This window comes from Silurus aristotelis, assembly GCF_946808225.1.
Source record: "Silurus aristotelis genome assembly, chromosome: 3".
In the NCBI taxonomy this organism is placed as follows: domain Eukaryota; kingdom Metazoa; phylum Chordata; class Actinopteri; order Siluriformes; family Siluridae; genus Silurus; species Silurus aristotelis.
In genome coordinates, this window is record NC_139576.1 from 34467558 (window position 1) to 34483399 (window position 15842).

At 38.1% G+C, this 15842-nt stretch overlaps 1 protein-coding gene across 1 annotated transcript; it reads right to left on the reverse strand.

Annotated features, from left to right (window-relative positions):
* Positions 1-271: 271 nt before the first annotated feature.
* On the reverse strand, positions 272-12904 carry ifngr2 (interferon gamma receptor 2). The gene is made up of 9 exons (XM_083537814.1): positions 12510-12904; positions 8729-8840; positions 8199-8359; positions 7515-7669; positions 7168-7309; positions 4800-4954; positions 1599-2763; positions 426-1220; positions 272-390 (listed from the first exon to the last, which is right to left on the reverse strand). The coding sequence occupies exons 1-7, from the start codon at positions 12571-12573 to the stop codon at positions 2632-2634; spliced, it is 921 nt and encodes a 306-aa protein (XP_083393940.1). The 5' UTR covers positions 12574-12904; the 3' UTR covers positions 272-390; positions 426-1220; positions 1599-2631.
* Between the last annotated feature and the right edge of the window lie 2938 nt (positions 12905-15842).

Sequence of the window (15842 nt, forward strand, 5' to 3'; positions counted from 1 at the left end):
ATTGTTATCAAAATTTTGACTGGGAATGTTCTTCATCCACATACTGAAGAATCCACGTGGACTTCTGTAACAGTAATTCACAGGGTTCCTATGCATTTTTCAGTTCAAATTTCCGGATTTTTCCAGACTCGAAACAGCAGACTTTCCTAAAGACCGTATTGAACATCTGCGTGGATTCAGCGTGGATGAGCGACTTTCGAATATTCAAAATGAAGGTGTGGACGACGAAGCGTTTTAAGACGAAAACGCAGCCTTTGTCTTTATTAATAACGTATTCTTACAATTAAAAATTTACAATTTTATCTTTCCAGAAAAGCGAATCAGGCAATAGTATGGATACACAAATATTTTTCAGTACTCAGTGTTCGTTTTTTTTTTGTGTTTTTTTCCCTATACAAATCCAGACATGGAAAATCACTTTATACTTTAAAAAAATGCGTAGGACCTCTGAATTCAGTAACGTTACGCTACAATGGTACGGAATTCAAAAACAAAACACAAACAAACACAAACGAATTCAATGCCTACATGCTTTAGATTCACCTTATAATGCTTCAACTTATAAACTGGGCTTCATTCAATTTGTTGAGTCAAACTGTTTGCATGTTCGCATGTTCACACGTTGTGCCGCTGACTACGCCGTAGTGACTACGTGACTGATGCGGGAGCCCTTGTGGAAATATTCAACACCATATAATAACACTTTAGGCAATTTCTTTTATTTTTAATATTTAAAATAAAAAAAAGTTGCTAATGAAATGGTCTAGATGGTACTTTTAGTCTCTTGCCTAGTGAACTTCTGTTCAAATCTAAATTAATTTGTTACATACAGAGTACGACATGCAGTAAAATGCTTTGGCGACGGCAGCCGACCTCAACGGCGCCATCTTGCAAAACCCTGTAGCATGCTTTATTTTCCGCAACTTCTATATTTCTCCCTGGCATAAAAACAAAAAACACGATGACGCTATAACTCGTAAAATAAAAGTGCAGAGATTCGATTTGAAATGAAGCGAGCTGTGTTTAGCGTAAACGATTCAAGGTTTTTTTGCGATTTTGTTGCTTCACGTGAACGAAAAGAAAAAAAAACGCGTTAATATCCATAAATAGATGATTAGAGTCTAATGTGATGGATGGGAAAAAAAACACAGAAATATTTACACAGAACATGTCTTAGAAAATCGAATTATGCAGTAGGATATGGCGTTCGATTTAAAGATCTGTAAGAAAGAAAGAAATGGTCGTGCGATTAATCGGCCGGACGATTAATCGGGCTGATTTTTTGGCATGATTTAATTAATCGGTATCGGGATCGTGCTACAATTAAGGCAGATTATTAGGTGTACCAGTCTAAAATTCGCTTGTGATGCTTATTTTTTAATCATGTCTGCTAAGTTACAAAAAACGCGATAGCCAATCGGACTTCTCTTTCTCGCCAATGAGCTCCGCCTCCAAAGTGCAAAATCGGATGAAAAACGGCTGATGCAGTTTGGCTAAAGCGAACGATGCGAAAAACCAGAAAACTAAAAGCGTACGACGCTCAAAGAAAAAAAAAAAACACTATTTTAAACAATTTGACCATTTTGGCACATTAGCGCAAAAAAAGTAAAAAAAAAAGCGCTTTGTATATTTCCTTGTATAAATACAGTGCTACTTTTAGTGAAAGAATAACATTTGGAGAGAGAACTGAATTTTTTAGTATGGTCGTGAATTTTTTTTTTTAATTTTCAAGACTGGAAACTTTCCATGGAATTACCAGGAATAAACGGGAATTACAACATTGCAGATTAGACTATAACAGGGAATTTAAATGTCGTTGAGGGAAAAAAAAATCTTTGCAGGATCATTTCGGTTAAAACGGCCAGATTGCAATTTCAGTAGATTTCTAACCTTCACATTTATCAAATCACATGCACACAGCACACTAACTGCAGGGCTATTAAGGCCACGCCCCCCCCAACATGCACTGTGCATTCCTAAAAACGACGTGCAACACGATCCCGCACACAAAAAAAACGTCAAAAAATATTCCGCGTAAATTCCGTAAAATTACATAGATTTATGTTTAAAACTGCTGTAAGCTATTGTGCAACAAAACTAAACCAACAATTAAATTCAAGTCGTAAATGTCTTTTTTTTTTTTTTTATCTGTAATTTGCATAAATATCGGTATCGGCATCAGCAAGAGGAAAAACCCCAAATCGGCCGACCTCTAGTTCATACCATATTTTCGTTAAGATTCACAGAAGGATAATTCCGTTAAAAGTGTCAATGTGCACCATCGCCAATGCCCCCCCCCACAAAACATACAGTTAAAAAAAAAAGATTTAAGTTACAAATCACCCGCAAATAACATTCAACTAAATCTCTGACAGGATTATTGCATTCCAATAATCATTTTTCTCTGAACAGAACTTCAACCATAGTCCTGAGGTACTGATTTCTGGAACAGTCATGTAGAATTCATAAAATGAGACACTGTTCACGTGGTTTAAAGCGACTCACTGAAGATAAGCCAAAAGTGCATCCTCTCTGTAGGAAAATATAAAGTACAAAAAGACAGTGTTGTTTCGGTTCCTCGCCAGGTTCCTCAAAAAAAAGAAAAAAAAAAAAGACGCCGCCGTGTACACTTTAAGCGGGGCGTGAATTTTGCACGTCCTGTTCCGTGTCCTGGTTTTCCGAAAGCTCCTCGACAAAATGTACAACTTCGTACGATTCGGACCCTGGGCTTTCGTCAGGCTGAGAGAATTCGCTGAAAAAAAACTTGCGGGAAAAACAAATAAAAATAAGGCTTTTTAAATTTGTTTAGACTCAGCGTCTGTAACAGTACGGAAGTCCAAAGAGGCCATTTTTTTCTTTCGTGTTTTCTCGTGATCACGACTTCATTTTTCTCGCATAACAAAAGTTTTCTCTGCATCACGATCTTTCTGTGGAAAGCTGCTTTGAGACGATGTCCATGTAAATTTTCTCGTGATCTTGACATAACAAAAGTTGTTTTCTTGTTACCATGACAATTTTCTCATGATCTTGACATAAAAAAATACGTTGGTTTCTTGCTATTACGACAATTTTTTTGAACTCGACATGACAAAATCGTTATCATTCCTTAATTTTCTCGTGATCTTGACATCAAAGTTGTTTTCTCGCTATCGCGACTTAATTTTCTCTTGATCATGAGATAAAAGTTATTTTCCTGAGGTAATTTTTTCGCCATAAGTTGGTTTCTCGTTGTCACGACTATTTTCTAGCGATCTCGACATAACAAAAGTTGTTTTCTTGTTATCAAGAATACATTTTCGTGTGATCATGAGAGAAAAGTTATTTTCCTGAGGTAATTTTTTCACCATAAGTTGGTTTCTTGTTATCACAACTCTTTTCTAGCGATCTTCAACTAACAAAAGTTCTTTGTTCGTTATCATGCCTTCATTTTCTTGTGATCAACATAATATTCTCGCCATAACAAAATTTGTTTTATAGTGATCATGACATTTCTCTCGTGACCTTGACGTGTTATCAAGCAATAATTTTCTCGTGACTTCGACACGACATTAAAGTTTTTTTCTCACAATCACAAATTTTCTCGCCATAACAAAAGTCGTTTTTCATCGTTATTACGACTTAATTTGCTCGCCATAACAAAAGTTTTCTCGTTATCAGGACATAAAAATAATTCAAGTCAAGTTTACTTCTATAGCACTTTTCACAATGGACATTGTCTCAAGTTGGTTTTTAATCTAAAAATAAGTCGTTTTCTCCTTATCGCAACCAACTTGGTTTCTTATCAATTCAATTTTCTATCGTTCTCAACATAAAAGTTTTTTTTTTTTACGTTATCATGCCTTAATTTCCTTGTGACCTTGACCTAAAAGTTGTTTTCTCTTTCCACGACAATTTTCTCGATACAAAAGTTGTTTTCTCGTTATCACGACTCTTTTCTAGCGATCTCGAAATAACAAAAGTTCTTTGCCCGTTATCATGTATGAACTTGCTCGTGATCTCGACATATCCTCGCCAAAACAAAAGTTTTCTCGTTATCTGAAAGTTGTTTTCTTATTATCATGATAAAAAAAAAAAATTTCTAAGAAATTACAAAAGTTTAACAAAAAAACCATAACAAAAGTTTGATATCGACATAAAAATACGTTGTTTTCTTGTTATCAAGCAATCATTTTCTGTTGACTTCACCATGAAATCGTTTTATTCTCACAATCACGACAGAATTTTCTCACCATAACAAAAGTTATCGTTATCACGACTTATTTTTTGTCATGTCAATGTGTAAGTTGTCAATCACTAAACTGTTTCAGTTTAAAAGAGTCGCTGATCAGTAAAAGCGAATGCCCAATACACTGAAAAATTAAGTCAAGATCTCCAGGAAACAATGTTTGTTATGCATGACAAAATTTCTAATTGTCATAATGAGAAAAGAAATGTTGCAATCGCAAAAAAAAATTGTCGCAAACACAAGAAAATAACTTGTCAAAATCGCAAAAAAACTCGCTATGTTGATAAAATTTAAATCATGAAAAAATGAGAAAATTATGTTTAGGGTGAGTCATTGCGATCATGAGAAAACGAGAAAAAAAAAAAAAAAAAAAAAATATATATATATATATATATATATATATATATATATATATATATATATATATATATATATATATATATATATATATATATATATATATATATATATAATTTGTAATATAATTATGGCCTCTTATGAATTCCGTAGTAACAGAGCACTTAAGGTTTAATATGAAAATAAAAAAAATTAATAATTCACATGCTAGGTGTACCTCTTCAAAGTGGTCAGGGATATCCAGAGGAGGCTGGAGACATTCTTTAATCCTTTTGTGATGCATGTAAATAAAATACAGACCGCTTCCCAGGACAAAGAGTCCCACCAAAAATACCAATCCAAACACGACGATGCGCAGGGTTCGCTGTTCGGCTACAAAGAGAGCAAATAAGAGTGTTAGAAGTTCCGCTGGGAACAGGATACAGTCTGTAGGTGCAGAGGACGACGGAGGGGGTTGGCATCGCAAGCTCAGGTCGATAGTGTAAATTGGTTTAGGTTTAAGAAACGTTTTTTAAACTTCTCGGATTGTAAAGGGGCGTTCAAATCAAAACGGGACTTTGATTGTTACAAGTAAAAAATGTATGCTAGCGTGGCGGTACTACACGCTGGAATGGGTGTATAAATGTAGCAGCGGAGTATGTCGAAAAAATAAATGTAGATTCCACTCCTTGAAATGTATTCCTTTATTTTTATAAACTCAAAAGTCCCGGTTTGACTTGAACACCCCTTGTACAAAAGGTGTTAAAAATAGAGGTCAACCAAAAGATCGGGATTTTATTGCCATTTTTTTTATTAATTGGCATCGGCCGATTGTGCTACGAATGTGGCAGATTATTAGGCAGGTGCATCTGACTCGTCAAACCATGCGCGCTCGTTTTGCGCTTGCGTGAGAGAACATAACTCCCCCATACCAGCAGGTGGCAGTAGTCTGTATTCAGATTCCAAACATGAAAACCGGAAGAGCTACAACTGAGAATAAATAAAGCAAGCAGCGTTTACAGTCATTACTAACGGATTTTTTTAGCCCTTTTTTTACAAGAATGAACGTGCTCGTGTGCTCATTCGCTAAGCTAAATAGCCAATTTGTTCTTGCTTTGGCCGGAAAACAACTGAGAGCTAAACTAGCACTTCCCTATAGAAAAATAATATTCGTTTTACGTCTGTGGTACAATTCGAGAAAGATTCGTTTCAATAACAGAAAGCTGTTGCATGTTGGTCTCATTTGTAGTCTTAATACAGCGAATTATATTTGGACTAGCGAAGGAAATCGCGACACCACCAACACGAGCATATCAATAAGCATTAGATGCAGCGTTAAATAGACATCAGAAAATGACGCCACGTTTAAACTGATTTAAGACATTAAGACTTAAGGGCTAAAATTTGTATTTCTTTTACTTTTTATTTATTTATTTTTTATTTTTTGTAAAGACTTTGCGAAAAACTGAATTGTTTGTGAGCCTTCAACCAGCTGTTGTTCAGACTACCAAAACATGATACATGCACTGATTGGAGATGTTTGTGTTGTAAAAAAAAAAAAAAAAAAGTAAAGTTGAATAAACGCAATTTTCTGTACCACTTTGTATTAATTAACTGTTAGATTTTTTTAAATAAAGGGAGAAAAAAATAAATAAAAAGAAAGAAAATCATAATCAAACATATCGGCCAAAGAAAAACCCATAACAGAAATGATGAGTGAAAGTCAAAGTAAAAATTTCGATCGATCGTCTTGAATTCAGGTTTTGATCTCAAACAGCATAAGGGAAAGAACTAGTAATATTCCATTTGTAAAAATAACTGAAGTTAATAAATGCTTTAAGGTATTGTTTATTGTTTGTTTATTTCAACTAATAACTTTAGAATTGAGTTAATTTACATTTTGTCTGTTAACTTTAGTTAATGCACTATGAACTAACATCAACTAGAGGTCAACGGATTAATAGGTTTTGCCAATTAATCATCAGCGCTTGTTGTTCGATGGAACTATTGGCAAAAATCCATACAGATAGTTTTTCCAGGTTTCATTACGAGAGCGGCCTCTAGAAGTGAATCACTGACACCGCGCGCGGTTTGATTTTACATGAGAGACTGCGTGCTGCATGGCGTGCGCACAGTGAACAAGGAACACATTTTTATTATGAAAAAAATTTATTCATTTATTCAGAATTATATTTATGAATTAATATATTCATATTTATTTTATTTAGCACATGATACAGTACTTTTTTTATCTTGTACTTTCGTAATAAAGTTCAGTACTATTTTGCAAGGAGTGTGGATGTTTGTTTTTCCTTTTTCCAGTATCCATTACAAAATCAGTTAATTGATTGGTGATCAGCAAGTTTCAAGATCCAACCTAGCTATCGGTTAACCTCTACTCAAAACAAACAAAAAGTGGCATCAGTGACTCGACTCTAGAGGCCGCTCTCGTACTGTATAATGCCAGTGGACCTTTTCAGCCAATCCAGCGCAGACGCAACCCGGAAAATACTTGTTCCAGCATTCAATTATCGATTCAACCTCTACTTTTCATATCAAGTTTCACCACATTACACAGATGTTATATAAATCCTGGGATGACTCACATGATTCGGGAATCACCCTGCAGATTTCAGGGCTGGGCATTCCAAACGGCTTGTGTAAAAATAAAAAATTGACCTGGAAGCAGTATTCCTGCCCCGGCTCGAGGTCCTTAAGGACGAAGTGGTTGGACTTTGTAACTTCCTCCTGGAAGCGTTTATATATAAAAAAAATATATAATTATATATATATACAAGAACACAAAGCACTATCGATGTCGTTTATAAATATACAGAATTAATAATCATTTATCATTCCATATCTATAATGATTGCTCCACGTGTATATAAAACCAATCCACTATTACACATTCCCAAGCAGTGAACATGTTCAGGGTACAGTACGCACGTACTTTGCTTTCATTGGTGTGGTTTCTTTTCCAGTAGAACAGTCTGAATATGAGGTGTCCACCTTTCTCATCCTTCAGACTCTGGTCTCTGTGATTCAACCACAGGTGCACCTTGTCCGTCTCCACCTTCAGCTCGACCACAGGAGTGCACGTGTGAACTGTGGGATGGAGATCAGATTAAACAAGAAACTTTTTTAACCCATTTGGGTAAAGCAAATATGTTCTACTTCTTTCAGCGTACCTTCACAAATGTCTGCATTTAAAAATACATGATAGCTACTTATTTATTCATTCCATTAATTTGTTCATAAACATATTCCTTTCTTCGAACCTTCATTCGGTCACTCCCTCGATATGCAGAAATGTCAGGAATTTCTATTTTTAAAAAGAAAAATTCTTGAAGCTGTACAAATAAAAAAATAAAAAAACGGCTCAGAGCCCATAATCGCAAGATTGCATAAAAATGTTGGTGATGACAGGAAGTGGCAGCGATTTCGCACATGCGCAGTACAAATTGTGTTTCCACAACGGATCGAGCAGTGGCGGAGACGGAAAAGATGGAGATGGAAAAATGTCCATCAGGTCCATATGAAGAGGAGAAGGGCTCCATCGGGAACAACTGACCTGGGGAACATTTGTATTCAGAAACGAATCGCAGTTCGAGATGGGAAAATAAAGACGGCTTACGGTGTGTACACTGGACTCTTTTCGACAACGCCCAGACGGACGTCTGGTTCCCTCTCTCGGCTCGCACCCGGAACGCCTTCCCGTAGTAATCCTCAGCAGTCGCCGAGAAGTTGAACCGCTCCGAAGGGCCTCGGCTGACAATGTGCCAGTCGTTCAACGTCCTGAAATTGTGGGGGAAGATGTGCTTCCGATCAAATCCAAAACAAATATCGAGAGTTCAAACATCTACTACTATTACATTTAAGGAGGTTGGTAGGCTCCCTTATCTAGATCAACTTAAATTTATCTCATTCATACATCTGAGCAGCTTTGAGGTTAAGGGCCTTCCTTAGGGGCCCAAAAATAGGCAGCTTGGTGTGGCTGGGATTTGAACTCACAACCTTCAGAGCCAATGCCTTAACCACTATGCTACCACCTCAAAGCTACTGGCTCTACTACAATGATCTATAATTTAATCCTGACTTGATTTCCTGTCATCATGCCGGACTGACCAACTGACCACCAGGCAGAATTTTAAGTATTTGACTTACGTGTTGAACTGAACGACATAAATGACGTCCGTAGGGTCTTTCGGTTGGCTCCAGCTCAACACTGACGATTCGACTTTGACCGTTTTCGGCGGTGCCAACTCGCTCGAACACTCTGAAACCAAAATGCAGCCTTACGTAGAATCGATAGTTTACATAAAAAGATACAAAATAAAATAAATCAATTGGGAGTCATCATGTGATTCTTTCCCATTATCATCATCACTGGTATAAATACGGGTCGACCGATTCATCGGTTTTGACGATTAATCAGCACCGGTAGTTGATTGCTAGTGAAAGAACTTTCCCAGTGAAAGAATCAGATCAACGTTCAGGACAAGTCTGACTTTTCCTCGGTTTTTACTGACTGCTTTTTGCGTTGCTGAAACCAATAATCATAAATCAAATATTTTTTTATAGTAATAATAACGTTTCATCTACATGAATTTGGCGCATCTTGAAACAAAAAACAGGACAACGACTACCCAGAACTGTTGAGCAGTTAAAATCCTACATCAAGCAAAAATGGGAGTACATTCCTCTCCCAAAACTCCATCAACTTGTTTCCTCAGTTCCCAGATGTTTACAGAATGTTGTTAAAAAAAGAAGGGATGCTACACTGTGGTAGATTCAGATCCAACCGCAGCTCCTACCCCATATCACATCCAACACCAAATCACAAAATCCACACTGATAGTTTTTCCAGGTTGCTTTATACAGTACAAGGGCAGCCTCTAGAGGCGAATCACTGACACTGCATGCTTTTTATTCAAAGTGTCTTTTTTCCACATTGATTTTGGATATAGCAGTTTTTATTTATTTTGCTTTTTCTTTCAGTTTGAATGCATGTCTTTTATTTACTTCAATATTTATTCATATATTCCTATTTATATTATTTAGCACATTTACATGATTCAGTGTTTTTTTTTGTTTTGTTTACATGGAGTGTTTGTCATTTTTAATTCAGTATCCATTTAAAAAATCGGTTGGTTAATCGGTTATCGGCAACTATGACCCAACCTCGCTATCGGTAAAATACACTGTCGGTCGACCTCTAATTATAATACTGTTAAGAAATGATTGGCGAGTTTCACCCAAAGGAAGATTATACACAATATCACAATTTGGACATGCTCAATGCAGACAATTTAATTTACGATTACACAACAATTACACAAGTCACACTTTTCTCTTACTTTTCCTCGGTTTTTACTGCCGGCGCTTACATTTTGGGTTGCTGAAACAAATAATCAAAAATCGAATGATTTTTATAGCAATAATATGTTTCATCAACAAACCCCAGCTTGGCCTTTACCAAATGAAAATATTTGGCGCATCTTGAAACAAAAAATAGGACAATGAAGACCCAGAACTGTTGAGATGCTTACAGAATCTTTCATTCATTTTTTTCTCTGTTTGTTTGTTTGTTTGTCAGTCTCTCTCTCTCTCTCTCTCTCTCTCTCTCTCTCTCTCTCTCTCCATCTGTCTGTCTGTCTCTCACAAGGTTTATCTGTCTCTCACTCTCTTTGTCTCGTTCTCTATCTGTCTGTCTGTCTAAAAGACAAAGTCTCTCTGTGTTCATCTGTCTGTCTGTCTCTCACTCTCTTTCTTTGTCTCATTCTCTATCTGTTTGTCTAAAAGACAGTCTCTCTCTCTCTCTCTCTGTTGATCTGTCTGTCTCACAGTTTATCTGTCGCTCTCTCTTTCTTCGTCTCATTCTCTATCTGTCTGTCTGTCTAAAAGACAAAGTCTCTCTCTCTCTCTCTCTCTCTCTCTCTCTCTCTGTGTTCATCTGTCTGTCTGTCTCTCACACTGTTTATCTGTCTCTCACTCTCTTTCTTTGTCTCATTCTCTATCTGTTTGTCTAAAAGACAGTCTCTCTCTCTCTCTCTCTCTCTCTCTCTCTCTCTCTCTCTCTCTCTCTCTCTCTCTCTCTCTCTCTGTGTTCATCTGTCTGTCTCACAGTTTATCTGTCGCTCTCTCTTTCTTCGTCTCATTCTCTATCTGTCTGTCTGTCTAAAAGACAAAGTCTCTCTCTCTATCTCTCTCTGTGTTCATCTGTCTGTCTCTCATACTGTTTATCTGTCTCTCACTCTCTTTCTTTGTCTTATTCTCTATCTGTTTGTCTAAAAGAAAGTCTCTCTCTCTCTCTCTCTCTCTCTCTGTTCATCTGTCTGTCTCACAGTTTATCTGTCGCTGTCTCTTTCTTCGTCTCATTCTCTATCTGTCTGTCTGTCTAAAAGACAAAGTCTCTCTCTCTCTATCTCTCTCTCTCTCTCTCTCTCTCCCTCCGTGTTCATTTGTCTGTCTCTCATACTGTTTATCTGTCTCTCTCTGTTGATCTGTCTGTCTCACAGTTTATCTGTCGCTCTCTCTTTCTTCGTCTCATTCTCTATCTGTCTGTCTGTCTAAAAGACAAAGTCTCTCTCTCTCCCTCTGTGTTTATCTGTCTGTCTCTCATACTGTTAATCTGTCTCTCACTCTTTTTTCTTCTCGTTCTCTATCTGTCTGTCTAAAAGGCAAAGTCTCTCGCTCTCCCTCTCTCTCTCTCGCTCTCTGTGGGTCAAGGCCCTTAACTGCTAAGTTGTGTAAATATGTCACTTTGGATAAGGGCTTCCACCAAATGCCATAATCGTCGTGTGTGTGTGTGTGTGTGTGTGTGTGTGTGTGTGTGTGTGTGTGTTCTCTCTCTCTCTCTCTCTCTCTGTGTTCATCTGTCTGTCTGTGTCTCACACTGTTTATCTGTCTCTCACTCTCTTTGTCTCGTTCTCTATCTGTCTGTCTGTCTAAAAGACAAAGTCTCTCTGTGTTCATCCGTCTGTCTGTCTCTCACACTGTTTATCTGTCTCTCACTCTCTTTCTTTGTCTCATTCTCTCTGTTTGTCTAAAAGACAGTCTCTCTCTCTCTCTCTCTCTCTCTCTCTCTGTTCATCTGTCTGTCTCACAGTTTATCTGTCGCTCTCTCTTTCTTCGTCTCATTCTCTATCTGTCTGTCTGTCTAAAAGACAAAGTCTCTCTCTCTATCTCTCTCTCTCTCTCTCCCTCCGTGTTCATCTGTCTGTCTCTCATACTGCTTATCTGTCTCTCTCTGTTGATCTGTCTGTCTCACAGTTTATCTGTCGCTCTCTCTTTCTTCGTCTCATTCTCTATCTGTCTGTCTGTCTAAAAGACAAAGTCTCTCTCTCTCCCTCTGTGTTTATCTGTCTCTCACTCTTTTTTCTTCTCGTTCTCTATCTGTCTGTCTAAAAGGCAAAGTCTCTCGTTCTCCCTCTCTCTCTCTCTCTCGCTCTCTGTGGGTCAAGGCCCTTAACTGCTAAGTTGTGTAAATATGTCACTTTGGATAAGGGCTTCCACCAAATGCCATAATTGTCGTGTGTGTGTGTGTGTGTGTTGTGTGTGTGTTGTGTGTGTGTGTGTTGTGTGTGTGTGTTGTGTGTGTGTGTTGTGTGTGTGTGTGTGTGTTGTGTGTGTGTGTGTTGTGTGTGTGTGTGTGTGTTGTGTGTGTGTGTGTGTGTTGTGTGTGTGTGTGTGTCACTCTGCATTGTCACTATAGGAGTGATTAATTCATCTTATGATCCAACCCCAAACACAGATCCAGATCCACCAGCAACCTCAGATCCAAATCCAGATCCACCAGCAACCTCAGATCCAAATCCAGATCCACAAACAGCCCCAGATTCAAACCCCAGCTGGCCCTTCAATCTACACCCAGTCCTGATCGACGTCATCGCATTAACCCAGTCTCTAATTTCCTATTCTTCTAATAAAATGTTATAAATCTCACCACAGTGCCTCGCGAACACCATCCCACAAAGAAGCACCGCGAATCCCCACTCCATAACGGCCATCAGATCCACCAAACGTACTCCATCTTTCTCCAACAGGCCACTCACTTCCGCAGTGGTGACTTGAATCCCAAATGGCTTCCTCTTGGACACATAGGGGGCTACGTAGGGTGCCTACGCAGTGTTGTCGCACCCTGCGAAGTGCACTCCGACACAGACAGCGAGGGCGTTTGAAATACGGGTACTCTCAAGTTTTTTCCGTCCGACAAGAAACCAAAATGCAGAAGTAGCAGTGCATTTTCGGGGGGGGTGTTTGTTAGGGCAGGAAATGCACACGAAAATGTGTGAAAGTTAAACACAAGCCTGTTCGGAGTCTCGTGGTTTTTGTGGACAAAAGTGTTAACCGTGATGGTAAATGGATGACGTGTATTTCCGGGTCAAACACAAACTAGAAGGGTCGTGACGCCATTTTGGAAATGCCCCCTACTCCATAACCACGCCCCCTAAATAAATAAGATAAATTGTGCTTATTAAACATACAACCATCACAGCCATATTTTCAATTTATTATTATATGTGGCCAAAAGTATTCGAACACCTTAATGTCAGTCCAACCTCCTGGTCTGCAGAGGTGGCAAAAGTAAACACACCCTTCACTTAAGTAGATGTACAGACACTCATGTTTTAAAAGACTCTGGTAAAAGTTGAAGCACTGACTATACTATTTTACTCAAGTTAAAGTAAAGAAGTTTGGGCTCTGACATGTACTTAAGTCTTCTTCTTCTTTCAGCTTCTCTCATTAGGGGTCTCCATACCCCCTCTGTCCTCCACATCTGCCTCTTTCAACCCAACTACCTGCATGTCTTCCCTCACCACATCCATAAACCTCCTCCTTGGTCTTCCTCTATTCCTCCTTCCTGGTGGCTCCATCCTCAGCATTCTATAACCGATATACCCCATGTCCCTCCTCTGCACATGTCCAAACCATCTCAATCTCCCTCACCTTGTCTCCAAAACGTCCTACATGCGCTGACCGTCTGATAAACTAATTTCTAATCCTGTCCATCGTCGTCACTTAAAAACGAAAACCTCAACATCTTCATCTTCAGAACACAGAGAAAAGATGATGATGGTCAGGTGACAGTAATGTCTCTGTGCTCGGTCATGTTTACATCGCTGACTCCCTCTGTCTCATCTACATTAACCCCTGAATTCTTGTGTCCTTCTATCTTGCTCATCGTTCGTTCCGTAAACCGCTTTATTTCTGTCATGTGTGAGAGCCGGGAAATGATAAAGTAGAAAGTACAGATATTGGTGTAAAAAAAATGTAACGCGTAAAAAGTTAAAAGTTGTCTGAAAAATAAATAGTGAAGTCAAAAGTAAAAAATTTACTTAAGTACAGTAACGAAGTATTTGTATTTAAGTATTTAATTTTCCTTCCCTGGACTGAAGAGGTTGGGTTAGGGTTAGGGTTCGAACACATGGTTGGTGTAGTAGAACTCAAATCCTAAACCCCACTAAACAACATATTGGAATGAGCTGCAGGACAGTCCAAACACCAGATCTTCTTCTGGTTTAACTAATGCTCTTGGAGCTAAATGATCACAAAAATCGCCAGAGAATTTAGTGGAAAGCCTTCCCTGAAGAGTGGAGGGTATTCGAACAGGACTGATGACTAAATCTAGAATGGGATATCCAACACTAGTGGGTGCTACCTGATCTTCTAGCCCAGTGGTCCCCAACCCCTGAGTCAATTGGTACCGGGCCGCACAGAAAGAATACATAACTTACATTATTTCCGTTTGATTTATTATCTGATTCTGAACGATGTTTTTATTTTGGAAAATGACCTCATTCTCTCCGCCACATCTGTCTTTCACTCACTCTTGATGCATGTCATGATGCCTCGGTCACATGACTTACCTCCATCCGCTACCTTCTTAAAGGGGCTCCGGGCCGTAACACATAATACATTACCGCTAAATTCAAAGCATAATAATTGCTGTTTTGTCCAAGTAATCCCCAACATTCGAAAGATCATTATCTGGCTAGCTTGTTGCAGTCTGCAGCAAAAGTGTTTAATTACAAAAAAAAGAAAAAAGCTAATTTCCAGCAATTATTTTAGTCGCAGGTGTTTTCTATGCAATGATAAATTAAGCTCCCACTGATTCTGGTACATTTACATTATATATGTAATGAAATGAATAATTCAACCATATAATCTGATTAGTAAGCGTATTATAATATGCATGACAATATTCCAGTCGCACAATTTTGCAGACTGGAAAATGTTCTCGAGGATGCTTGTGCAGGTTTGGAACATCTTGTTCCAGACCTGGAAATGTATAGAAGTTCCAAAAATGTCCATCATGCTGTTATGGATTCCTGTTTCAGTTTGGCACAAACTTTCAGTTCTTTTTTTTTTCTTTTTTCTTTTTTTAAAGTCAGTGTTTCTTTGAAAGATTTTACTGTAGAAGTTGATTGTCCATTTTTAGTTGAGCACATTTGGATCAAGTAACGAGAGCGGAAATTCTGAACTATTGTCTCCTGATCATCTGTTGATCTCCAAACGCAAAACGTCGTAAACGTGGTGTAGCAGTATGTTATTAAAGCATGTCTTCAAAATCTAGCACTTCCTTTTTTTTTGTCTTTCTCACACATCGCGTGACTGGGAAGTGTGTGAACGTCCTGATTTATCAGCAGTGTCTGCATTATTTGCTTCTATACCTTCTTTTTTTTTAGTATTGTGGGTTTTTTTGTGCTAATTTTGTCTCATTTTTTGTGCAGAATGTGTCAATAATCAAAGGAATTAATGGCAACAGAAGTATCTGGACCAAAGTACTGCATAAGGCACTGGTTCCTAAGTGCACTCTTGATTTTATTAATTTTTTTATTAATTAATTTATAACATTTATAACAACACGGTAAATAATGTAACAGCACGAAAAACAATTATTGTTGTCAAGTCAAGTCAAGTCAAGTCAAGTTTATTTGTATAGCGCTTTTCACAACAGACATTGTCTCAAAGCAGCTGTACAGAAAACAACAGTGAAGGTGAATGGTGTGCGTTTGTCCCTAATGAGCAAGCCGTGGCAACAGTGGCAAGGAAAAACTCCCTTAGATGATATGAGGAAGAAACCTTGAGAGGAACCAGACTCAAAGGGGAACCCATCCTCATATGGGTGACATCAAGAGTTTGGTCATAAATCTTTCAACAATACAGAACAATTTGTGATCATCATAGATCCAGCATCAGCTTCTCCATGCCAGGGCCTTTAAACACTCGGCATCTACTTCTCCATGATCATCCATAGGTCCATAATCTTCACGAG

What these genes read in the sequence shown, in the direction of transcription:
- ifngr2 (XM_083537814.1), bottom strand. Translation starts at nt 12,573, where the DNA reads ATGGCCGTTATGGAGTGGGGATTCGCGGTGCTTCTTTGTGGGATGGTG. An exon ending in GGTGTTCGCGAGGCACTGTG is followed by an intron (nt 8,841 to 12,509) that starts GTGAGATTTATA and finishes TTTTGGTTTCAG; the next exon opens with AGTGTTCGAGCGAGTTGGCA. An exon ending in TATGTCGTTCAGTTCAACAC is followed by an intron (nt 8,360 to 8,728) that starts GTAAGTCAAATA and finishes CCACAATTTCAG; the next exon opens with GACGTTGAACGACTGGCACA.